The sequence below is a fragment of the Narcine bancroftii genome, chromosome 5 (assembly GCF_036971445.1).
Source record: "Narcine bancroftii isolate sNarBan1 chromosome 5, sNarBan1.hap1, whole genome shotgun sequence".
In the NCBI taxonomy this organism is placed as follows: Eukaryota; Metazoa; Chordata; class Chondrichthyes; order Torpediniformes; family Narcinidae; genus Narcine; species Narcine bancroftii.
Genome location: NC_091473.1, coordinates 195146541 through 195172562, shown reverse-complemented (window position 1 = coordinate 195172562; position 26022 = coordinate 195146541). Strand labels below are relative to the sequence as shown.

Sequence of the window (26022 nt, the reverse complement as noted above, 5' to 3'; positions counted from 1 at the left end):
ACTTTGGTCCAGTTCTTAACCTGTGGGACCCAACGAACCCAAACGACACCTTGTCTCACCAGGTGATCTTCATCAGACAATGTAGGTGACGCTGGTGTAGTTGGTCAAGCTGACCTAAATGACTCTGATATGGGCACCACGTCTCACATCCATATGGCAAGGCTGATATGACAACGGCCCTGTACACCTTTCACTTGGTGGCCAACCTGATGTTCTGTGACTAACCCAATCCCTCAGATGAAAAAAGGCAAAGCAGGCCTTTCTGTTTTCTGACTTAATCTCTACATCTAGAGAAGCTGAGAATGTTATTGTGCTGTCCAAGTAGCAAAACTTGTTGGCAACATTGAGGACAGCTGGTTCTTTGTAGCTTGAGTCAGGGGCCAGTTGGTACAAGACTTACATCTTTTTCAGGCTGATTGTCAATCTGTAGCTTTTGGCAGCACTGGCAAAAGTGACTGCTGATCTCCTTTAAGTCTACGAGAATGGGCAACCAGTGCACAGTCATCAACAAACTGTAGCTTGTGCACCACAATGTCCCTGACTTTTATTTTTGCTCTGAGCCTTGCGAGGTTGAGGAGCCCGCCATCACTGCTGGAAGACCCCTAACTTCAGCTCTGATGTGGCAACCTGAAGAGCAGCAGTGAAGAATAGTCCAGAGTAGGAGCCAAAACACAATCCTGTTTTACACTGAAAATGGGTCTGAAAATTCACCATACATATTGATGAGACCTGACAGATGATGTTGGTTAAGTGTGGGAGCGGTGGGGTGGAGGGTAACCGAAATTTGGTAAGTTTCCACAGGCTGTCTCTACCAAGTGTCAAACGCTTTGGTTAGGTCAATAAATATGACAGACACTTCTCTGCTGCTCAATACGTCTCTTGGAGCAGCTTCAGTGAGATCATATCCACACTAGCTTTCTGGAAGGATGTTGTGTAAGAGATAAATATTGGGAGAATTTGGTAAGATTAGAGTAGGTTACATACATACACACATTTTAAAACAGATTTTATTTGAAATACTGTAAAATTCATATTCAGTAACATTGCAGAGGCTATGGAGAATGCTATAAATATTTCACAAGTAGGTGCTAATTGAAATGATGTCATGAAATGAAGACAATTCTTTGAATTGGAGACAGGCTGAATAACTACAAGGCTTCTGACCTTTCTACAAAGTGTTCACAGAAAGGTCACTCCTGGGTTTTGTTTACCTAAGACAACAGTTTGACCAAGAAGAACTCCTGTGATTTGCTGAAGGTGAGGGTTTTTACAAGTGAGAGAGTCACATGGGCTTTCTAGCAGTTGGCAGTTGGAGAGAGAGAAGACAAGCTCTTTCAGCTAGTGTGTGTATCGCTGAAAGCAGCTAAACAGTGCAAGCCAGGAGAAGCTTGTTGGAAACAGAAAGCTCCAGAGTGGCTGGAAGTGCTATCTGTCTGATGTTTCTCTTGGAATAAGTGGAACACAAAGGAAGAGGTTATCATCTGGAGAACCCTGATGAGGCAAGTTTCATCAGCGAGACATTGAGGTGACTAATCATGGTACCTCTGTTGTTGAAATCCTGGAACAAAAAATCTCTCTGCAAACCCTACAAGAACCTTCCTGACCGGTAAACATGTACCTTTTGAGCACCAAAGCCTGGTGAACTTTATACATGTTAAATTCTGTGCACAGTATAAGGATTGCCTGCATCCAGAGAAACTGGATGGAGAAGTGAGATTGAACTGTGAACCAAAGAACTTTTCTTAAATTTACACCCACATCATTTAGAATTAGAAGGGGGTTAATGTGGGTTATTAAGTTAGTAGAGAAAAGTTAAAGTTGGATTCTATTTTCAAGTTTAAAGTTAATTAAAAATAACTTTTGTTTAAATAACCATTTGTCGTGGTGAATATCTATTGCTGCTGGGTTTTGGGGTCCTTTGGACTCGTAACAGTTGTCATTGATGTTGGACACCAAACATATAAGGATGATCTTCGTGCAACCAACAGAAGAGATGCACCATGATAATGGTTCCGATCTCTCTGGTCTCCCTTGTTCTTGTAGATGGTCATGATTGACGTGTCTTTGAAGTCTTGCAGTAGTTCTGCAGCTCCCCACAACTTGGTGAACAGCTGACACAGGCATGATGTCAGTGTGTAACCACCATTCTGGTAGATATCGGCTGCAATACTGTCAGGCCCTGGTGCTTTGTTGGTTTTAGCTGTTAGATGGCTTTGATGACCTCGTGAAGAGTAGGGAGAGCGGGGGGAGGGGGGTGGCAAGATGGCGTAGAAGAAAGACGTGTGTTCCACCTTTCACCAGCTGGATTATTAAATATCCGACTTTAAAAAGTATAAAAGTGGATAAAAATAGTATTTATAGTTTTTTGAATAACAGTGATTAATCATGGCTACTAATGTGAAGTAATCTAAAACTCAACTTCAGAAGAAATTACCATATAAAAGTATAGACGATCTGAGGCCTTCCTGCAAGCTGATTCCACGCAGTCATTGTTGGGAGTCTCCAAACCCCAGAGGATTCCTGCCCATTCAAGTTTGACTTCTGCGCCGATCCTGCAGTTGCAAGATGATGCCAGCTCTTCGGTGATTTCGGTCGTAGCTGACCTGCGTGCACGACTAACAAAGGGGCCCATGAGCCCGCGACATTGCTGGGTGGCCCGGGGACGCGCAGTGTAGCATCGGAGGACACCCCTGCTCGTCCGGTGGTTCTGCCAGGCATGCGCGGAGCATCCCGGATCCGGGACCTTTTGAAAAAAGTATGGGCTGCGGGGGAGCTCGAGCACCGGCCCACCGACAAGGCCGGGGTGCCGGTGTCAGGTGTCCAGACCCACAGCCATACAGTCAAAGGACCTATGGTGTCTGAAGGTGAAGAGGAAATTACCTTATTGGAATTTGCCCAGGAGGAGGAGCCTGTACTTATAGAAGGTAGACCTCAAAAAATGGCTATGGAATCTGGATTGGACTAAGTGTTCACTGTTTTGGAAGGGATTGCCTTTCAAATGGATACTATGACTTGGAATCATTAGGTTGAATATATTTACTATATTTGATTGTTTTTAATTACATAATGAATATGTATCTGGCTAGGGGATGGATGACACGGAAAGCTTTGACTGTCATCTACCACTAGTGGGTTTTCCACACCCAGATTTTTAGGGTGTTACTACCTTTTGGGTGTTTTTTATTTTTGGGTTTTTTTTAATTTTTAATTTTTGTGTTTATTGAGGGGTGGGTTTTCTGGTTTTTTTGGTGCTTTTGAAGGATTATAAAGGGGAGCATTATTTTATAGAGTGTAAATATATTAGTAATAAGTAAAAATGTCTACTTTGAATTTTGCAACTTTTAATGTTCAGGGATTAAATAATCCAATTGAGTGAAAGAGGGTATTAGCTTATATTAAAAAAATGAAAATTGTTATTGCCTTCTTACAACACATTTGACCAAAACGGACCATTTGAAATTGAAAAGAGATTGGGTTGGACATATGTTTTTCTCTTCTTTTAATTCTAAGGCAAGAGGGGTGGCGATTTTGATTCATAAAAATTTATCATTTGAATTTACGGGTGAATTGTAAAATCTTTGCTGAATCGTGGATTTTGCTTAATCTTTATGCAGCTAATGTAGATGATGAGTGATTTCAGAAGCTTTTTTTATTGTTAACTCAAGCTAATGAAAATATTTTAGTTGGGGGAGATTTTAATTGTGTTTCAGAACCTTTATTGGATAGAAACCCGCAGAGTATAAGGAAATCAAAGACACCAATACAGATCAAAGTGTTGATGAAGATTTAAATCTGGTAGATATTTGGAGAAAGGTTAATCCTACAGAGAAAGATTTTCTTTTTATTCATCACGACATGATTTGTTTTCTAGGATTGATTTTTTTTGGTATCAGCACACCTACAGGAGAGTATTGCAAGTTGAATATAAAAGTAGAATTCTATCTGACCATTCATTATTATTTTTTTCTTGTGAAAGTTCAGAAGTGGTACGTTCGTCATATTGATGGAGGTTTAATGCAATGTTATTGAAAAAAAAAAGAGTTTGTTACTTTGTTAAAGAGCATATCTCTTTATTTTTGACTTGAGAATATTAATTCTGTGGATAGTCATTTTGTAGTATGGGACACATTAAAAGCTTATTTGAGGGGACAGGTTATTAGTTATTCTACAAAAGTTAAGAAACAATTTATGGCAGAAAGTTTAATGTTGGAAAATTAGATTGCTGAGTAGAGAAAGACTTTCAGAAGGATATGACTGAAGACAAAAAAGCCGCATTAGCGAAATTGAAATTACATTATTATACTTTACAAACTTATCAGTTTGAGCGTTTAATTAATCAAACTAAACAATGTTATTATGAGTTGGGAGAAAGAGTTCATAAGGTACTTGCTTGGCAAATGAAAGCAGAACGGGCATCTCGGACTATTAATGCCGTTAAAAAGAATTCAATAATTACCTATAAGCCTCAGGAAATTAATGACCAGTTTTATTCATTTTATCAAAAATTATATACTTCTGAGGGGAAGTGGGATAATGGTTCTATTGAATCTTATTAATCTAAATTGAGGTTACCAGTATTAGATGAGAAAGATATCCAAGAATTGGAATTTGAAATTAAGGAAGCTATACAGGAAATGCCAAATGGAAAGTCCCCAAGGGACGATGGATTTCCAGTGGAATTTTATAAATTTTTTAATGATTTATCTAGTGTATTTGGAGATGTGTTAAAACAAGTTACTGAAGAACAGAAGTTGCTGAAATCTCGTTCAAATGCTTTAATAACTGTTATTCCAAAAATAGATCCATTAAAAGTGTCTTCATATAGACCTATTTCTTTATTAAATGTAAATTATAGCCAAGGTACTAGCTAATAGACTTGCTACGTACTTATCTAAGTTGATACATACTGATCAAACAGGTTTTATTAAGAATAGAAATGCATCTGATAATATTCTTCAATTAATTATTTTGATCAATGCATACCGAAAGCAGCCTAACCATCTTATGGTAGTTGCACTAGATGCAGAAAAGGCCTTTGATAGGGTTGAGTGGGAATTTTTATTTAAGGTGTTGAAAAGTTTAAATTCGGCCCTTTTTTTATTGGTTGGGTTAAAGCTTTATATACGAACCCGAATGCTAGGGTGGTGACAAATGGTCAGATTTCTTTACCGTTTAGGTTGACTCATTCAACTTGGCAGGGCTGCCCATTGCCACCTGTCTTATTTGCATTGGCTATTGAACCAATGATGAAATTAGAGGGATGAAAGCTATGAATGAAGAATATAAGATTAATTTATTTGCAGATGATGTATTGATATATTTGACGGTCGTTGAAGCACAAGAGTGTAGAAATTTGGAGAATTGTCAGGATATAAAATTAATTGAAATAAAAGCAAAATTTTACCAATTGGAATAGAATATTATGCAGAATTTAAAATTATTACAAAATTAAAATGGACAAATAAAATTAAATATTTAGGTGTGTTTGTAGATGTTAATTATCAGTTAAATTATGTGCCTATATTAAAACGGATTGAAGCAGATTTGATTAAGTGGAAAGATCTTCCATTAACTTTGATTGGAAGAAGGGTCAATTGTATTAAAATTAATATTTTCCCCGAATTCAATATTTATTTCAGTCCAAATATCTTGTTTACTTTCAGAATTTTTTTTCAGGATTTAAATAAGGTTGTGCGGGAGTTTTTAATGGAAAAGTAAATTAGCTCGAATGGCATTGTATAAACGTATGTGGAAATATGCGTTAGGTGGACTTCAGTTACCACGTTTTCAAAATTATTATGAAGTGGCCTAGTTATTAGCAGATTGATGGATTTAGATTATCCTTCTAGCTGGGCTAAGGTGCAAATGGCGTGTATTTCTGAGGTTAAAGTAAATGAATTTATATTTCGTTGGAATTTGAATTTGCTACAGGAATATAATATGCCGGTATTGAAACATTTGTTAAAGGTCTGGATTTTAAAGAATAGGGTTTTGGGACCAAAAGATAAATTATCAATTTTAACTCCATTGTATAATAATCAGCTTATTCCTTTTTTAGTGTTTAATAATTATTTAAAGAGTTGGGATTTTAAGGGTATAAAGACAATACAGGATTGTTTTGAAGAGGGACAATTTCTTTCTTTTAATCAATGGAGAGAAAGATTTGATATATCTGTAAATTATTTGTTTGTGCATTACCAACTTAGAGCTTTGGTAAAAGATAATTATGGTAGAGAGATTAATTTACCCACTTTGTCGAGATTTGAGTCTTTGATTTCCTTTGTACCAAAGAAGGGTTATATTTCGGTTATGTATAATTTGTTCCTGCTTTGCGGAAACTGCCAAAATGTTTGGCCTGGAAGTCAGCCTGAAGAAAACTGAGGTCCTCCATCAGCCAGCTCCCCACCATGACTACCAGCCCCCCCACATCTCCATCGGGCACACAAAACTCAAAACGGTCAACCAGTTTACCTATCTCGGCTGCACCATTTCATCAGATGCAAGGATCGACAATGAGATAGACAACAGACTCGCCAAGGCAAATAGCGCCTTTGGAAGACTACACAAAAGAGTCTGGAAAAACAACCAACTGAAAAACCTCACAAAGATAAGCGTATACAGAGCCGTTGTCATACCCACACTCCTGTTCGGCTCCGAATCATGGGTCCTCTACCGGCACCACCTACGGCTCCTAGAACGCTTCCACCAGCGTTGTCTCCGCTCCATCCTCAACATCCATTGGAGCGCTCACACCCCTAACGTCGAGGTACTCGAGATGGCAGAGGTCGACAGCATCGAGTCCACGCTGCTGAAGATCCAGCTGCGCTGGATGGGTCACGTCTCCAGAATGGAGGACCATCGCCTTCCCAAGATCGTATTATATGGCGAGCTCTCCACTGGCCACCGTGACAGAGGTGCACCAAAGAAAAGGTACAAGGACTGCCTAAAGAAATCTCTTGGTGCCTGCCACATTGACCACCGCCAGTGGGCTGATAACGCCTCAAACCGTGCATCTTGGCGCCTCACAGTTTGGCGGGCAGCAGCCTCCTTTGAAGAAGACCGCAGAGCCCACCTCACTGACAAAAGGCAAAGGAGGAAAAACCCAACACCCAACCCCAACCAACCAATTTTCCCTTGCAACCGCTGCAATCGTGTCTGCCTGTCCCGCATCGGACTGGTCAGCCACAAACGAGCCTGCAGCTGACGTGGACTTTTTACCCCCTCCATAAATCTTCGTCCGCGAAGCCAAGCCAAAGAAAGATAATTTGTTACAAGATAATATGGATAAACCGGACTGGGAAAAATCTAAACTTAAATGGAGAGTGATTTAGTTTTTATTTTTCCTGAAGATGATTGGGTGGATATGTGAGACAATGTAATTAAATTGATGAATGTAAGATATGGAATGGTTAATTATAATTTTTTACATCAATTATATTTGACTCTGGAGAAACTGAAAAAATATGGGTTTAGTAATTCAGATTTATGTTTTAGATTTGATTCATGTTTTGGAACTTTTTTTACATGCTGTTTGGACTTATGTTAAAGTTCAACCATTTTGGCAAGGAATTAAAGTAGTTTTGGAAAAATTGTATAACTTTACATTACCATTAGATCCAACGATTTTTTTATTGGGTATTTGATTTCGTTGAGGGGATTAGGTTTTGATAAAATTCAAATTGCTTTTGTACGTTTGGTGTTATCAGTAGCACATAAATGTGTTGCAAGTACTTGGAAAAATAATAGAGATTAATATACTATGTTGGCAAAATGAATTGAAAGCTTGTATTGTTATGGAAAAAAATTACTTATAATTTACATAATTATTCCCTTTTTGTTAGCAAATGGTCTCCGTATTTGAAATATATGTATTTAGATATACTTTTAATTGTTTTCAACATTTATATATTTTTATTATATATATCATTTATATTTTTTGGCTCCCCTTAAGGGAGTTGGCTGAAGGGGTGGGAGGGTGGGTTTGGGATTTATCTTGTAAAATCAATTTTTGATTATTGGATTGTATGTTAGGTTTTTTAAAATCTTTAAATAAAGTTTGAAAAAAAGAGTAGGGGGAGCTTCTAGCTCAAACAATATGGGTTGAGGGAGTGCTCTGCCCGGTGCTTTATCGGTGATGGTTCCTGGTCTATTCAACAGCTCATAGAATTGTTCTTGCCATCTTTTCATGAGTTCTGACTTCTTAGTGAAGATGGATGTATTGTCTTTGCTCAGGAGTTGTGGTAACTTGCTTTGATGGACCATATACGACCTTAATTGCTTCAAAGAAGCTTCTTGAGTTATTAGTCAGTGAAGGCCTGTAACTCCTTGGCCTTGTTCGCCCACCACTGGTCTTTCATAGCTCTGAGCTGCCTCTGCAAATTTGATTTTGCACTCAAAAAGGCACGTTTTTTGGAACTGAGTTTAGGTGTCAAAGAAGAGTTTGGTGGGTAACTGCCTTAGCTCTTGGAAGGTCTTATGCAGATTAGTTGTTCTCATCAAACTAGCCCTGATGCTTGATGCTTGACTTTCCCCAAGGTGTCCTGAATAGCACTGTAGACCATTTCTTTGAAAGCATTCCAGTGCTTAATAAGTCTGCTTAGAGCACAGCTCCATGGAGGATTTTAGGGCATCAGCACACTCACAGTGCTTCAATTTGGTAGTGTTCAGCTTTTTGGGTGGTTTGGCAGCAGTAAGTCGACATGGAGGTTTGATTGATAAACACAGACCCGATCAGTTCAGCACTCAGCTCCATATGCAAAACTCTGGTGATACGAACATCCAAGATGTCTCATTATCAAGTGATGACACAGTCAATGAGATGTCAGCTTTTAGATCGTGGAAGCATCCATGTGCATTTGAGCTTGTTTGGCAATCTAAATACTGTGTATGTAATGCACCGTTTGAATTCTGCGCACATTGAGAGAAGCCATAGACCGTTACCAATACTGTTGCCGATCCCTTGGTGTCCAATCACACTAGGCCACACAGTGGACTTGCCAACCCGAGCATTAAAGTCTCCCAGCAACATATCGGAAGTTGCCACGTTACTGATAGTGGTTGTCAGCTCACTATAAAATTCCTCCTTGACTTCACTGTCAAGAGTTGGGGCATAAAAGTGGACTATGGTGAAGTGGTGCTTTGCTTGCAGGGGTATTCGCAAGGACTGGATTCCGTCATATACAGCAATAGGCAGGGTTGTTATTTCTTGATAGTCAAGCACACACCAGATTCTCTTTTTTCCCTCTTCAGGCCTGCATGACCAGATTGTGTACGCTCTCTTTTCATACACCGCACCCTCTCCAGTGAATCGAGACGCCTGGAGAGCTGCAATGTCCACTCTGTAGTCCGTAAGCACACGAGCAACAAGTGCAGTCCATCTCTGGGCGATCAGAAATAGCATTGTCCAATAGAGTTCGCATATTGCATGAGACAACAATCAGATTCTGCTTGTGATTCTTAACGCTAGCACTGATGACCCACCAGCCGCAGCAGACTGGCCAGGTTGGTGTGAGCGGACATTGTTTGAGCCACATTTTCTAGGCCCTTCCCTTATTGTAGGGTGAGCAATGCCTCCCTAAACAGGGCTGCTCAAATGCAGAGGGTGCTGCCCCAGTGGATTTCCACTCTGTAATCCATGTGCGACCACTCTCCCTGCTACCTGCATGCAGACTTGTGACTACAGCTCCCAGCTGGTCAAGCCTACCGCTTCGCCACTTGTCCATCACCACACAACTTGGGTGTGAAGACACCCCACTCCTCAGAAAGGAACAGTGTGAAAAGCATGTGTGTGAATAGATTTTAAGTGAGTAGGGGGTTGCAGAGGTCCAGCCCCACCCTCTCAACATCCCCTCACAGATCCAGCAGCATGGTGAAGTCCAAGACGGCCTGCGGTGGGGGGAAGCTCTATTACAGTGAATGGCCAAACCAAGCTTCAATGTAAGAGACGCCTTTTCCGTGCATCAAAGCATGAGTTTGCTAGAAGGCCGTTGACCCTATGAGAGGGTTTGTCCGCCCTTTTGAGAGGTCTTGTTTTTCATCCTGCAGGGTGTCTAACCGCCTCCTGCACCAGGCAAGCCTGGTGGGGGAGCCAGTTTAGTCACTGGCCATCCAACCATGCAACAGGTAGTACTGAGATACATGATACCAGTGCCATTCAGCCATATATATTCCTGGTAGGAATATATAGATCGGCAGATCATCATGGGCTGAAGGACCTGTACACTATCATGTTCTATAACCACTGTTTTCGGCCCTTCAGCAAGATGAGCAGAAAGCAGGAAGATGCCTAAATAAAGTGGTTGGGGGGAAGGAAGGGGCACCAGCCAACAAACAAGAGGTCATAGGTGGATATGGGTGGGCGGGCAGAAGAGAAAAAAAGCTAATGTGATGGGAGGAAGGGATGGCTCTCTGAATGAAGTGGGAAGGGGTTGGGAAGCTAGATGGCTCTCTGAATGAAGAGGGAAGGGGTTGGGAAGCTGGATGGCTCTCTGAATGAAGAGGGAAGGGGTTGGGAAGCTGGATGCTCTCTGAATGAAGAGGGAAGGGGTTGGGAAGCTGGATGGCTCTCTGAATGAAGAGGGAAGGGGTTGGGAAGCTTGTTGGCTCTCTGAATGAAGAGGGAAGGGGTTGGGAAGCTGGGGGAAAGAGAGACAGGAGAGGGACCTAACTGAAATCGGATACGTCGATATAAATGCTGTCCGATGTGGGGTGCCCAGACAGAATATTAGGTGTCGTTCCTCCACTTGCAGGTAGTCTTGGTTTGACAGGGTACGATGCCATGGGCAGAGTTGGGGAATTGAAATGGATGGCAACTAGGAGCTCCCTGCTATTGCAGCAGACAGAGTAAAGGTAGTGGCACATCTGCAACAATAAACCAGCCGGATTCAAGGACTGCTTCGTTCGTGCTGTTATCAGATTCTTGAATAAACCCCATGCGAGTGAAATTATGCAGCCTTTGCTCAGTACCAACTCTTCTCTCAGATTACCTTGCATTTCTGAACTATGCATGGGATGCCTTGCTGGACTAAGTGCAAAACAAATGTTCTCGTGGAAATTTGGGAAATGCAGTGGGCTGAAGGGAGGCCAGGAGGACATCCATGCCAGGAGTCTCAGGGCACTGCTTCACCCACCACACCTCCTGCCAGTCGCAAGGGGGAGCAAGAAAGGGGAACGGACAGGGGATAGTAGGAGGGGGAGGGGGAGAGGGGCGGACAGGTGGAACTGATAGGGGAGAGCGGGAAGGAGGTGGACAGGGGGCCACGGAAGGGGACAGACAGGGTGATGGCGAGGGACGGGAGTAGGGGGAGGGGGATGGACGGGGGAGCAGGATAGACAGGACAGGGAGGGGACCGAAAGGGGTAGAGACAGGGGGGAAACAGGGACAGTCGGAGGAGGGAGACAGGGATTGACAAGGGGGAGGGGGATGTACAAGGGAGGGGACGAACGGGAGGACAGATGGGGAATGGGGGCCAGTTGGGGGTGGGGGGGAAGGACAGGGCAAAGGGAACAGATGGGGGACGGACAGAGCAGCGGGGGCACACCCACCTCGTCCTGGGTCTGACCACGGGTCAATAGGTTCCGGCAGCTGATGGGCACATCGTTGATCTCCACCTCGGCCACCACAAGGTCATCTTTGTTTTTGGCCGCCATCTTGCCGGGAATCGAAGCCTGTGGTGGACAGAACGTTACCGACCCTGAAGCATCGGTTGGCAGCAAAGTCCCACCACTCCCCCACCATATCCCCAACCAAAAGGGTGATCTGAGGGGCAATGTTCTCACTCAGAGACAGGTCTGTAACTGGAACGCACTGCTGGAGGGAGCTGCAGATGCAGGTACAATGTTCAGACATTTGGACAGGAAGGGTGAAGATCTGCCCAGAATATCTGCTGATCAGCATCGAAGACTTGGGCTGAAGGGCAAGTCCACCCACTTGTCAACTCCAAGGTTGTCTGGTTTTGGGAACATCTCCCCTCCCAAAGGGTTGGAGTCAGTGAGGGGCTGTACCTACAGTCCGCACTCTCGGTTTCGCTCCAACCTCCCACACCCACCCACCCCATCCCCATCTCACGTACCTGTTCAGGGACACTCTGGCTGGGTTTCAGCTTGCCCTTGGCCATCAGCATGGCATTGATCTTGGCAGCCACAGCGGCAGCTGCATCCAATGCCCCAGAGGCCGGTGCCACAGTCCCCGAGCCGACCTGGAAGGGCAGGGACCCAGCCCCCGGACCCAGGGAAACCGGTGCTGGCAGTGTGCCATTAGTGCTGGGACCTGGCTGGTCCCACTTTCTGCGACGTCTGCAGGGCATGTGTTGGTCCACAGCCGGGGGGGGGGGGGGGGGGGGGGGGGTAGAGGGGGAAATAAAGGTAAAGGGGAAATGAACCACTACTGCTGTACAATTCCCCAACTTTTCACCCTGTCCTCAATCTACCCATGTTCCAGCCCTGCTCTACACCCCCCCATACCCCCACCTCCCCTCCACACTTCCCCCACACCCCTCTACATCCCCTCTCCCCAGCAGACAAACTCCCCCCCCCCCCCCCCCCCCCCCCCCGCGCAACAACACAACTACTCTCCCAGGAAGCCCCTTATTGGCTCACATCCCTTCTCCATCTGTCCACCCAGAACCCACGCACTCTGCCTCCTCACCACCCATGACCTGCCTTTAAACCCTCACCCAATTCCCCCTGCTGCCCCACCACCCCAGCCACACAGGCTCCCATCCTTCGCGTTCACCAATACCCTCGCCACCCCACACTCCATTGAACCATAGAACACACCACCATAAAAAACAGGCCCTTCAGCACTTCTAGTCTGTGCCAAAACATCATTCCGCTAGCCCCAATGACCTGCACCCATTCCATAATTCTCTAAACTTCTCCCATCCATTTACATATCCAATTTATTCTTAAAATGAAAGTGTGAGCTCAAATTTACATCAGGTGGCAACTCATTCCAAACTTCCACCACTCTCTGAATGAATAGGTTTCCCCCTCATGTTCCCCCTAAACCTTTCCCCTTTCACCCTAAAGCCACGACCTCTCATATTTATCTCTTAATCTCAGTGGAAAGAGCCTATCCGTATTTTCTCTGTCCATACCCCTCATAATTTTGTAAACCTCTATCAGATCTCCCCTCATTCTTCTACGCTCCAAGGAATAAAGTCCTAACCTGTTTAATCTTTCCTTGTAACTCAACTCTTGAATATCCAGCCACATCCTAGTAAATCTTCTCTGCTCTCTTTCAATCTTACTGATATCCTTCCAGTAATTAGGTGACCAGAAATGCACATCGTACTCCAAATTTGGCCTCACCAGTGTCAAAAACAACCTCACCATAACATCCCAACTCTTATACTCAATACTTTGATTTATGAAGGCCAAGATGCCAAAAATGTTTCTTTACAACCCTGCCTACCTGTGACACCACTTTCAGGGAATTATGTACCTGTATTCCCAGATCCCTTTGTTACTCCTGCTCTTCAGTGCCCAATCATTTACTGTGCATGTCCTACCTTGGTTTGTGGTTCCAAAATGTAACACCTCACCCTTGACTGCATTAAATTCCATCTGCCATTTTTCCAGTTGGCCCAGATCCCTCTGTGTTTTGAAAGCCTTCTTCACTGTCCACAAAACTTCCAATCATTGTGTCATCTGCAAACTTGCTGATCCAATTTCCCACGTTATCATCCAAATCATTGATATGGACAACAAACAACAATAGTCCCAACACCGATCCCTGAGGTCACAGGCCTCCAATCAGAGAAGCCATCACCCACCGCCACTCTCTGTCTTTTCCCACTCAGCCAATTTCATTTTTTTAATAATTTTTTTATTTTTCACACTGTTAACCATATCAACCAAAATATGTACAAACGATCTCTTTAAATTTAGTGGTCTTTTCTCCGTTTTTATTCCCCTTGCCCTCCCTCCCTTCTACCCACCCCCTCCAAAACCCATAAATATTCAACATATACAAAAAACCCACAAAACAATATTTTCACACAAAGGAAAATAAACAAGAAAAATGCATCATCTATTTATTACACACTGAATCTAGTTGTTTGTCTTCTTATCATTTTTATTCTCACTTTAGGGGATGGAATTCGTAGGCAAGCTCTCTCTGAGAGCATGTATGGTTCCCAAATTTTTAAATTTATTTTTAATTTATTTTTTAAATTATATGTTATTTTTTCCAATGGAATACATTTATTCATTTGCATGTACCATTGCTGTATTCTCAGGCTCTCTTCCATTTTCCAAGTTGACATTATACACTTTTTTGCTATCGCTAAGGCTATCATAATAAATTTTTTTTGCACTTTATCCAATTTGGGGCCTAATTCTCTACTTCTTGTTACTTAAAAGAAATATCTCTGGTTTTTTTGGTATGTTATTTTTTGTAATTTTATTTAGTATCTGATTAAATTCTTCCCAAAATGTATTCACGTTCATACATGCCCAAGTTGCATGTAATGTTGTTCCCATTTCCTTCTTACAGCGAAAACATCTATCCAATAATGTTGAATACATTTTTTTAATTTTTGAGGAGTGATATATACCCTGTGTAACCAGTTATACTGTATCATGCGTAACCTTGTGTTTATTGTATTCTTCATAGTTCCAGAACATAACTTTTCCCATACTTCATTTTTTAATCTTTATGTTTAGATCCTTTAGGTTTATAGTTTATTTCATTTTCCTTATCTTGCAGCTTAATGTACATGTTGGTTATAAATCTTTTAATTATCATTGTGTCTGTAATCACATTTCAAAGCTGCTTCCTTCAGGTAATCTCAAGCTGTTTCCCAATTTATCCTTTAAATAAGCTTTCAATTGATGATATGCAAACATTGTTATTCCATATTTGTACTTCAACTGTTTAAATGTTAATAAATTATTTCCCAAAATACAATTTTCTATTCTTTTGATTCCTTTTCTCTCCCATTTTCTAAAGGAAAGGTTATCTATTGTAAAAGGGATGAGCGGATTTTGCATCAATAGTAATTTTGGTATTTGATCATTCGTTTTTTTCCTTTCTAAGTGGATCTTCTTCCATGTATTAAGTAAATGATGCAGTACTGGTGAGTTTTTATATTGCACCAGCTTTTCATCCCACTTATAAAGTATATGTTCCGGTACCTTCTCCCCTATTTTATCGAGTTCTATCTTAATCCAGTCTGGTTTTTCCCTTGACTGGTAAAAATCTGATAAATACTTTAATTGTCTTTTCTGTCTTTTAAGTAGCATGGAGTTTAACCTCCATCTATATGTTCTTGGTGGGATGTCCTCCAGTTCTATTGCTAATAATAGGGGTGAATGATCTGATAGTAGTCTAGCTTTATACTCAATTTTCCTAACTCTCCCTTGAATATGGGCTGACAACAAAAACAAATTAGTTATATGATTATGGTTATCAATCCTTGAGTATGTTTTGTTCCTTCTCGAATAATATGAAAATTCCTTCTCTCTTAGGTGCTGCCTCCTCCAATAAGTTTCATTTCTTGCATTGATTTAACCATAAATTTGGCTTCTTTATTCTTTTTATTTGTCTTTTGTCCAGTTTTATCTGGCTCTAATAATATTTCTAAAATTTGGTAACTGCAAACCACCTTGATTATACCTCTCTGCTAATTTATCTAATGTTTCCTACCTCTCTACAAGAATTTCCTTATTATTCTCCTTAGTTCATTAAAGAATTTTTCTGTTAAAGGAATTGGTAAAGTTTGAAGTAAGTATTGTATCCTTGGGAACACGTTCATTTTAATGCAATTTACACTTCCAATCAACGTTAGCAGTAATTCTTTCCAATGTTCTAAGTCTTCCTGCAATTTCTTTATTAGTGGCTGATCATTTAGTTTGTACAAGTGGCTTAAGTTATTACCTAACCTGATCCCTAGGTATCAGATTGCTTGTGCTTCCCATTTAAATGGTTATTCCTTTTTAAATTCTGTATAGTCTGCGTTACTTATGGCATCACTTCACTTTTATTTGCGTTGATCTTGTACCCCGATATTTATCCGTATTCTTTCAATTTCTTATGTAATTCTTTTACTGATACTTCTGGTTCTGTTAGGTATCATCTGCAAATCCTCCTTCTCCTTTATTTTTATCCCTTTTATTTTATTTTCTATTCTTAACAGTTCTGCCAAAGGTTCTATTGCTAAGGCAAACAATGAGGGGGATAGTGGACATCTCTGAATAGTTAACCCACTTAATTTAAAGTGACTCGATACATATCCATTTACTGCTACCTTCACCAACGGTCCATTATACAATGCTTTAATCCAATTAATATATTTTTCTGGTAGATTGAACTTCTGTAATACTTTAAATAAGTAGTTCCACTCTACTCTGTCAAAGGCTTTTTCTGCGTCTAAAGCAACAGCCACTGTTGGTTTCTTATTTCCTTGAACTGAGTGGATTAGATTAATAAGTTTACAGACATTGTCTGCTGTTCGTCTTTTCTTAATAAATACAGTTTGATCTTGTTTTACTATTGTAGGCACACAATCTGTTTGCTAATAATTTCACTATTATCTTATAGTCTGAGTTAAGTAGAGATATTGATCTATATCATGCTGGTGTTAATGGATCCTTCCCCATCTTTGGTATTACTGTACTTATTGCTGTCTTACATGAATCTGGCAAGTTTTGTGTTTCTTCTATCTGGTTCATTACTTCCAGGAGAGGAGGAATTAATAACTCTTTAAATGTTTAATAAAATTCTATTGGAAATCCATCCTCTCCTGGTGTTTTATTGTTCAGCAGCTTTTTTAATATATCCTGTACTTCCTCTATTTCAAATGGTGTTATTAGTTTGTTTTGTTCCTCTTGCAATTTCGGTAGTTCAATTTTAGCTAAAAATTCCTCTATTTTATCATCTTTCCCCTCGTTCTCAGTTTGATACAATTGTTCATAAAATTCCTTAAAATTTTCATTAATCTCTGTTGGGTTATATGTGATTTGTTTCTCCTTTTTCCTTGATACCAGTATCGTTCTTTTAGCTTATTCTGTTTTAAGTTGCCAGGCTAATATTTTATGTGTTTTTTTTCTCCCAGTCCATAATACTTTTGCGTTGTTTTCATTGTTCTTCTCCACCTTCTACATTTGTAATGTTTCGTACTTAATTTTTTGTCCGCCAATTCTCTCCTTTTCGTTATATCATCCCTTTTTACTAATTCCTTTTCTGAACTTACTATCTCCCTTTCCAACTGCTCTATTTCCCAATTGTAATTCTTTTTCATCTTAGTCACATAACTTATTATCTGCCCTCTAATGAAGACTTTTGTTGCATCCCATAATATAAATTTGTCTTTCACTGATCCTATTTATTTCAAAATATGTTTTAATTTGGCGTTCAATAAACTCCCTAAATTCCTGTCTTTTAAGTAGCATGGAGTTTAACCTCCATCTATATGTTCTTGGTGGGATGTCCTCCAGTTCTATTGCTAATAATAGGGGTGAATGATCTGATAGTAGTCTAGCTTTATACTCAATTTTCCTAACTCTCCCTTGAATATGGGCTGACAACAAAAACAAATTAGTTATATGGTTATGGTTATCAATCCTTGAGTATGTTTTGTTCCTTCTCGAATAATATGAAAATTCCTTCTCTCTTGGGTGCTGCCTCCTCCAATAAGTTTCATTTCTTGCATTGATTTAACCATAAATTTGGCTACTTTATTATTTTTACTTGTCTTTTGTCCAGTTTTATCCAACATTGGGTCCAAATTAAGGTTAAAATCCCCTCCTATCAATATATTTCCTTGTGTGTCGGCAATCTTCAAAAAAATATCTTTCGATCATCCTCGTTAGGCGCATATATATTGAGCAAATTCCAAAATTCTGATTATATCTGACACTTTATCATTACATACCTCCATGCCGGATCTATTATTTCCTCCTCTATTTTGATTGGTACATTTTTGTTAACTAATATGGCTACACCTCTAGCTTTTGAATTATAGGATGCTGCTGTTACATGTCCTACCCAGTCTCTCTTTAGTTTTTTATGTTCTACTTCAGTTAGATGCGTTTCCTGCACAAATGCTATATCTATTTTTTCCTTCTTCAATAAATTTAGTAGCCTCTTCCTTTTAATTTGGTTCTGTATTCCATTAATGTTTATAGTCATAGAGTTCAACAAGGCCATCTTATATCTTGCATACACCTCTTTTTCACCTCTTCGCCACCTCCATCCCCCTTTTCCCCATTTTCATCTCAGTTTTCTCTTATTACACTTAATGTCCGACAACACATTTAAGACATAAAGTACCCCGTGGTTCCCACATCCACTAATACCTTAACCCCAAAAGTTCTCCCCTCTCTGAGTTGCCCCATATCCCTTGCCGAGCAACTACAACTCCCCTTTTCATTTGGATTGCGATCTTGTTCACTGATTTTGCAGTGACAGTTATTCCCCCTCGACCCAGCCCCCTTCAGAAAACACTTTTTTTTAAAAAACACATAATAAAGCTCTCTCTCTCTCTCTTCTTCCCCCCCCCCCCGCCCTTACTCCCTTCCTTCCCTTCTCTTTTCCCTCTTTAGTTCTTTACATATACATTGTTTTTACATCTTTATATATACTTTATTGCCGTTCTTCATTCTTGTTACATCTCTTCATCTCTTCTCCTGTCCTGCAAACTTTCTGCAAATTCTTGCGCTTTCTCCCGGGGTATAAATATTCTGAGCACGGCTGGATGTCTCAACATGAATTTGTAACCTTTTTTTCAAAAAATCAATTTCACTGTATTAAACTCCTTCCTCCTCTTTAAAAGTTCAAAACTTATGTCTGGGTAAAAAAATATTTTTTGACCCTTGTATTCCAGTTTATTATCTTCTCTAATTTTATTCCTTGCCCGTTCTAGTATGTTTTCTCTTGTCGCATATCTTAAAAATTTTAGTAAGATGGATCTTGGTTTTTGATGTGCCTGTGGTTTCGGTGCTAATGCTCTGTGAGCCCTTTCTATTTCCATTTCTTCCTGTATTTCTGTCATTCCCAGGACCTTCAGGATCCATCCTTTTATAAATTCCTTCACGTCTGTGCCTTCTTCACCCTCCTTCAGGCCCACTATTTTTATGTTGTTTCGCCTACTATAATTTTCCAACATATCAATTTTCTGAGATAACAACTTTTGTCTCTTTAATTTTTTTGTCACTTTCTTCCATTTTTTCTTCCATTTACTTCCATTTCTACAGCCATTTCCTGCTCTTCCACAGTCTCTACTCTTTTTCCTATTTCTGCCATTACCAGTTCTAACCTTTGCATTTTATCTTCTGTTCTTTTCATTTTCCTTTTAATTGCATTAAACTCAAATGGTAACCATTCTTTTAGTGATCTCATTTGTTCTTCAAAAAAAAACTATCTATATTCTGTTCATCAGTTTTACCTTTTATTTCTTTGTCCATCAGTTTTACCTTCTATTTCTCTGTGAAGATCTTGGTCTTCTTCCTCTTCTTCAGTGTCTGTGTTTGTGTCTTCTTCTCCTCTTTGTGTCTCTTCTGTTTTTCCTGATGACCTGCTTGTATCTCTTTGTCGGGCCTCTTATTGCTGGTCCTCCCCTCCTGGGCTGCTCATCTGTTGTGCTTCCTGACGTTGGTCTTCTTGTCGACCTTCATCCATCTCCCACATCTGTTTCATTGCTCCCTCTTCTGCTGCCTTCCTCGTCCTCCAGCTGAGCGCCCTGGTGTCGGGTGTCCCTCAGCTATTCGCTTTGTGGCAGCCCACTCCTCTGCTGAGCCCCCCTCCCGCTGGTGTCCTCTTCCTCCTTTGATTGCGCACTTTTGTTTGGCTCTGAGAGCCATTTTTGTAGTCCACCGACTGGTGAGTTGCGACTCTGCAGGGCAGGCACTGACCTCGAGGGTCGGGCGCTCCTCAAAACCACAGCGCCCTGTTCCTTCTTGCAGATAAGGCCTTCTTCTTTCTTCTCCAGCGACTTTTCTACTTTTTTTCCAGTTGTTTTCACTTTCTCCTTCTTGGAAGCCATCTTCTGTCTCTTCTCTGTATCTTTATCTTCTATTTCTTATAATTTATTTTTGTTATGCTTTGCTTTTTCCTAACTTTTTTCCTATTTTCTTGGAGAGGGCTGGTTTTCCCGACCGGCCACTACTCCATCACGTGACTCCTCTCCACTCATGTCCAGTTTACAACATCTCCATGGATACCTAGTGTCTTAACCTTCTGAACTAACCTCCCACATGAGACCTTGTCAAAGACCTTACTAAAGTCCATGAAGACAATATCCACAGCCTTTCTTCATCTACTTTCTTGGTTACCTCCTCAAAAAAACTCTAGAAGATTTGTTAAACACGATCTACCATGCACAATACCATGCTAACTATCCTTAATCAGCCCTTGGCTATCCAAATACTTGTATATCTGATCTCTCAGAACCCCCTCCAATAATTTACCTACTAATTTACCTACTGATGACACCTGTAATTTCCTGCTTTACTTTTGGAGCTTTTTTTTTTTAAACACCAGGACAACATGAGCTACCCTCCAATCCTCTGGTACCTCACCCATGACTAAGGACATCTTAAATATTTCTGCCAGGGCTCCTGCAATTTCTACATTCGTCTCCTCAAGGTCCGAAGGAATATCATGTCAGGCCCTGGGGATTTATCAACCGTTATTCGCTGTAAGGCAGCAAGCACCTCCTCCCCCTCTTTAATCTCTATATGTTCCATGCTACTACTGCTTGTTTCCCTTCCTTCCTTATGCACTCTGCCAGATTCTTCAGTAAATACTGATGCAAAAAAACTGTTTAAGATCTCCCCTATACGTGAGGCTCCACACATAGTTAATCGCTCTGATCCTCTAGGGGGCCAATTTTGCTCCTTACTATTCTTACTACTCCACACACTCCTCTCACAATCTAATCTCCTTCCTATCCATTTGAGCTCTCATGTCCAGTTTGCGAAACAGTTTTTCCCCCAAGCCATGAGGCTTCTGAACTCCGGGGATAAAGGGTTAGCATATGTAACATGATATTTATAAGTGATGTGTTATTTATTAAAAAGTTTCTGATGTAATTTAGCCATGAAAATAACCAGCTCCACGGTCCAGAGAAACGCTATCTCGTTTTCACTGTACACTGCAATGTTATGGTATGAATGACAAATAAACATGACTTGACTTCTACTCTTAACATACTTGTAGAAACCCTTTGGGTTTACTTTCACATTATCTGCCAGAGCAACCTCATGTCTTCTTTCAGCCTTCCTGATTTCCTTCTTGAATATTTTCTTACATTTTTCTATACTCTTCTAGTACCACATTTGCTCCTTGTTCCTATACCTGCTTAACACATCTTCTTCTTAACTAGATTGCCAATATCCCTTGAAAAGCAGAGTTCCTTATGCCTGTTAACTTTGCCTTTAATCCTGACTGAAACATGCAAACTCTACACTTTCAAAATTTTGCCTTTGAAGGCCTTCCATTTACTTAACACATCCTTGCCAGAAAACAACTTATCCCAATCCACTCCTCCTAGATCCTTTCTCATTTCCACAAAATTGGCCTTTCTCCAATTTAGAATCTCAACTCGAGGACCAGACCTATCCTTACCGATAATTAACTTGAAACTAATGACATTATGATCACTGGACCCAAAATGTTCACCTACACGTACTTCTGTCACCTGATCTGTCTGATTCCTTAACAGGAGATCAATATTGTCTCCTCCCTCGTTGGTACCTCTATATTTTGATTTAGAAAACTTTCCTGAACACTTGACAAACTCCAAGTCATCCAGCCCTGTGGCAAGTTCAAATCTCCCACTATCACCACTTACTGGGGTTTTTTTTACATGGTTCTGCTCTCTCTCTACAGATTTGCTCCTCCAATTCCCTCAGACTATTGGGTGGTCTATAATGCAACCCTATCAGTGGTCACACATTTGCCGTTCCTCAACTCCACCCACACGGTCTATGTAGACAAGCCCTCTGGGCTGTCCTGTACAAGCAGAGCTGTGATATTTTCCCTGACTAGCAATACCATTCCTCCCCCTTTAGCAAGTCTGAAATAATGGAACACCAGAACATTGAGTTGCCAGTCCTGCCACTCCTGCAACCAAGTCTCGCTAATAGCAATAACGTCGTAATGCCACATGCCAATCCACACCCTAAGCTCATCTGCCTTTCTGACAATACTTGCATTGAAATAAATACATCTGAGAACATTTCTATCATGTACAAACTTTGATTTCTGTCTATAAGTACAGTTCTCACATGACTTCTATCCTCCGCCACCTCACTATCTCCTCTAATTCTCTGGTTTCCCATCCCTCTGCCAAATGAATTTACCCCCCCCCCCCCAAGAGCAGCACTAGCAAACCCACCCGCAAGGATATTAGTCCCCCTCCAGTTCAGGTGCAAACCATCTCATTGGAACAGGTCCCACCTTCCTTGGAACAGAGCCCAATTGTCCAGAAACATGAAGCCCCCCCACCTGTACCATCCCTTCAGCTGCATATTTAACTGTATTAACTTCCTATTTCTATCCTCTTGAACATGTGGTGTGGGGTAGCTCTCCTGAGATTGCAACCCTGCAGGTCCTGTCCTTCAATTTTTGCACCTAACCTCCAAAACATTTTCCTGCAGGACCTCCTCACCCTCACCACTGTCACCCCCACCACTCAACTCCATCCCTACCATTACACCCACACCCCAATTCCCCACCCAGTCACCCCCACACCCCAATTCCCCACCCAGTCACCCCCACACCCCAATTCCCCACCCAGTCACCCCCACACCCCAATTCCCCACCCAGTAACTCCCACACCCCAACTCCCCACCCAGTCACCCCCACACCCCACCCAGTCACCCCTACTTCCAACTCCCCACCCAGTCACCCCCACACCCCAACTCCCCATCAGGTCACCCTTATCCCCCCTCCCCACCCAGACACCCCCACACCCCAACTCCCCAACCAGTCACCCCCACATCCCACCCAGTCACCCCTACTTCCAACTCCCCACCCAGTCACCCCCACACCCCAACTCCCCATCAGGTCACCCTTATCCCCCCTCCCCACCCAGTCACCTCCACAACCCAACTCCCCAACCAGTCACCCCCACAACCCAACTCCCCACCCAGTCACCCCCACACCCCACCCAGTCACCTCCAGAAACCAACTTTCCACCCAGTCACCCCAACTCCCACCCAGTCATCCCTACCCCCCAACTCCCACCCAGTCATCTCTACCCCCAACTCCCATCCAGTCATCCCTACTCCCAACTCCCACCCAGTCATCCCCACCCCCATCTCCCACCCAGTCATCCCTACCCCTACTCCCACCCAGTCATCCCTACCCCCCAACTCCCACCCAGTCATCTCTACCCCCAACTCCCACCCAGTCATCCCTCCCCCCAACTCCCACCCAGTCATTCCCACCCCCATCTCCCACCCAGTCATCCCTACCCCTACTCTCACCCAGTCACCCCCACACCCCAACTCCCCACCCAGTCATCCCTACCCCCAACTCCCACCCAGTCACCCCCACACCCCAACTCCCCACCCAGTCATCCCTACCCCCAACTCCCACCCAGTCATCCCTACCCCCAACTCCCACCCAGTCACCCCCACACCCCAACTCCCCACCCAGTCATCCCTACCCCCAACTCCCACCCAGTCATCCCTACCCCCAACTCCCACCCAGTCATCCCTACCCCCAACTCCCACCCAGTCACCCCCACACCCCAACTCCCCACCCAGTCATCCCTACCTCCAACTCCCACCCAGTCACCCCCACACCCCAACTCCCCACCCAGTCATCCCCACACCCCACCCAGTCATCCCCACACCCCACCCAGTCACCCCCACAACCCACCCAGTCACCCCCACACCCCACCCAGTCACCCCTACCCCCAACTCCCACCCAGTCATCCCTACCCCCAACTCCCACCCAGTCATCCCTACCCCCAACTCCCCACCCAGTCATCTCTACCCCCAACTCCCACCCAGACATCCCCACACCCCAACCCCCCACCCAGTCATCCCTACCCCCAACTCCCACCCAGTCACCCCCACACCCCAACTCCCCACCCAGTCATCCCTACCCCAAACTCCCACCCAGTCACCCCCACACCCCAACTCCCACCCAGTCATCCCTACCCCCAACTCCCACCCAGTCATCCCTACCCCCAACTCCCACCCAGTCATCCCTACCCCCAACTCCCACCCAGTCATCCCTACCCCCAACTCCCACCCAGTCACCCCCACACCCCAATTCCCCACCCAGTCATCTCTACCCCCAACTCCCACCCAGACATCCCCACACCCCAACCCCCCACCCAGTCATCCCTACCCCCAACTCCCACCCAGTCACCCCCACACCCCAACTCCCCACCCAGTCATCCCTACCCCCAACTCCCACCCAGACATCCCCACACCCCAATCCCCCACCCAGTCATCCCTACCCCCAACTCCCACCCAGTCACCCACACCCCAACTCCCCACCCAGTCATCCCTACCCCAAACTCCCACCCAGTCACCCCCACACCCCAACTCCCCACCCAGTCATCCCTACCCCCAACTCCCACCCAGACATCCCCACACCCCAACCCCCCACCCAGTCATCCCTACCCCAAACTCCCACCCAGTCACCCCCACACCCCAACTCCCCACCCAGTCATCCCTACCCCCAACTCCCACCCAGACATCCCCACACCCCAACCCCCCACCCAGTCATCCCTACCCCCAACACCCACCCAATCACCCCCACACCCCAACTCCCCACCCAGTCATCCCTACCCCCAACTCCCACCCAGACATCCCCACACCCCAACCCAGTCATCCCTACCCCAAACTCCCACCCAGTCACCCCCACACCCCAACTCCCCACCCAGTCATCCCTACCCCCAACTCCCACCCAGACATCCCCACACCCCAACCCCCCACCCAGTCATCCCTACCCCCAACACCCACCCAATCACCCCCTCACCCCAACTCCCCACCTAGTCACCCCCACACCCACCTCATCTGCGCATCCCTCATTCCCCCTCCCCTCATCCCCTCCCCCACACCTCATTCTCTCTTCCCCTCCCCTTCGTCCCCTTCCGCCGCCCCTCCCCCACACCCCGATCCCTCGCCATCCCCCACCCACTGCCATCTCCCCTTCCCCACTCGCTCTCCGTTCATCTATAACCCACCCCATCCCCATCTCACCCTCCCGCCTCCGCCATTTTCCGTCCTCTTCCAGAACAATCCGCCCGTCGCTGCGGTTCCCCTAACGCGTCACTTCCGTGTGGTGCGTGACGTCATGTCCGCCCCTTCGCTGCCAGCATCTCGGCCGAACCGGCACAGTGGCGCTTCCGCAAGGAACCGGCGCCTCCCTGCTGCCCGCGCTCCACTGGCCCGGCTCTGCCGTCCCCGGGTGGCCCACGCCAGGGCCTGGACTCTTTCCCCCCTGGCCTCGGGTGGGGCCCGGTCTCTTTCCCCCCCCCACCCTCCGTCCACGGACGTCCAAAGGCGGAGCCTGGACTCTCCCCCACGTCCACCCGCCAGTCAAACACGTGCTCTACGGCTCAGGAAGGGAGGCACCATTATAAAGGACTCAGGCCTCATCCGCATCTCCTTCATCTCCTGTTCATCTGCCCTGACCCCCTCTACCCCCAGACACAACAAACACCGGATTCCCCTGACCTAACCTACCACCCCAGCAACCTCCGTATCCAACACATTATCCTCCGGAATTTCTGCTACTTACAACAGGGTCCCGCCACCAGACACATCTTCCCCTCTCCACCTATGAATTGGTATTGGTACTGTGAGAGATGATGGAATATGGGAAGTTAATCAATTGCTAAATAGGAATGAATTAGGATGGGGTGAAGGGATAATGGAATAAGGGAAGTCAAGCAAGTGCTGCCCCCCCACATCTCCATCGGGCACACAAAACTCAAAACGGTCAACCAGTTTACCTATCTCGGCTGCACCATTTCATCAGATGCAAGGATCGACAATGAGATAGACAACAGACTCGCCAAGGCAAATAGTGCCTTTGGAAGACTACACAAAAGA

At 43.8% G+C, this 26022-nt stretch overlaps 1 protein-coding gene across 2 annotated transcripts in view; it reads right to left on the bottom strand.

Moving 5' to 3' along the window:
- Window positions 1-25397, bottom strand: part of LOC138764512 (KH homology domain-containing protein 4-like) — a 59525-nt gene extending 34128 nt beyond the window's left edge. Inside the window, exons 1-3 of one of the 2 annotated variants that reach the window (XM_069940571.1) lie at window positions 25168-25397; window positions 12072-12294; window positions 11545-11667 (exon numbers count right to left, since the gene is read on the bottom strand). In XM_069940571.1, coding sequence (XP_069796672.1) covers window positions 11545-11667; window positions 12072-12294; window positions 25168-25184 — 363 coding nt within the window. In that variant the 5' untranslated portion in view covers window positions 25185-25397. The remainder of the gene's footprint in view (window positions 1-11544; window positions 11668-12071; window positions 12295-25167) is intronic. The other variant, XM_069940570.1, reaches the window with a different exon arrangement.
- Window positions 25398-26022: the final 625 nt, after the last annotated feature.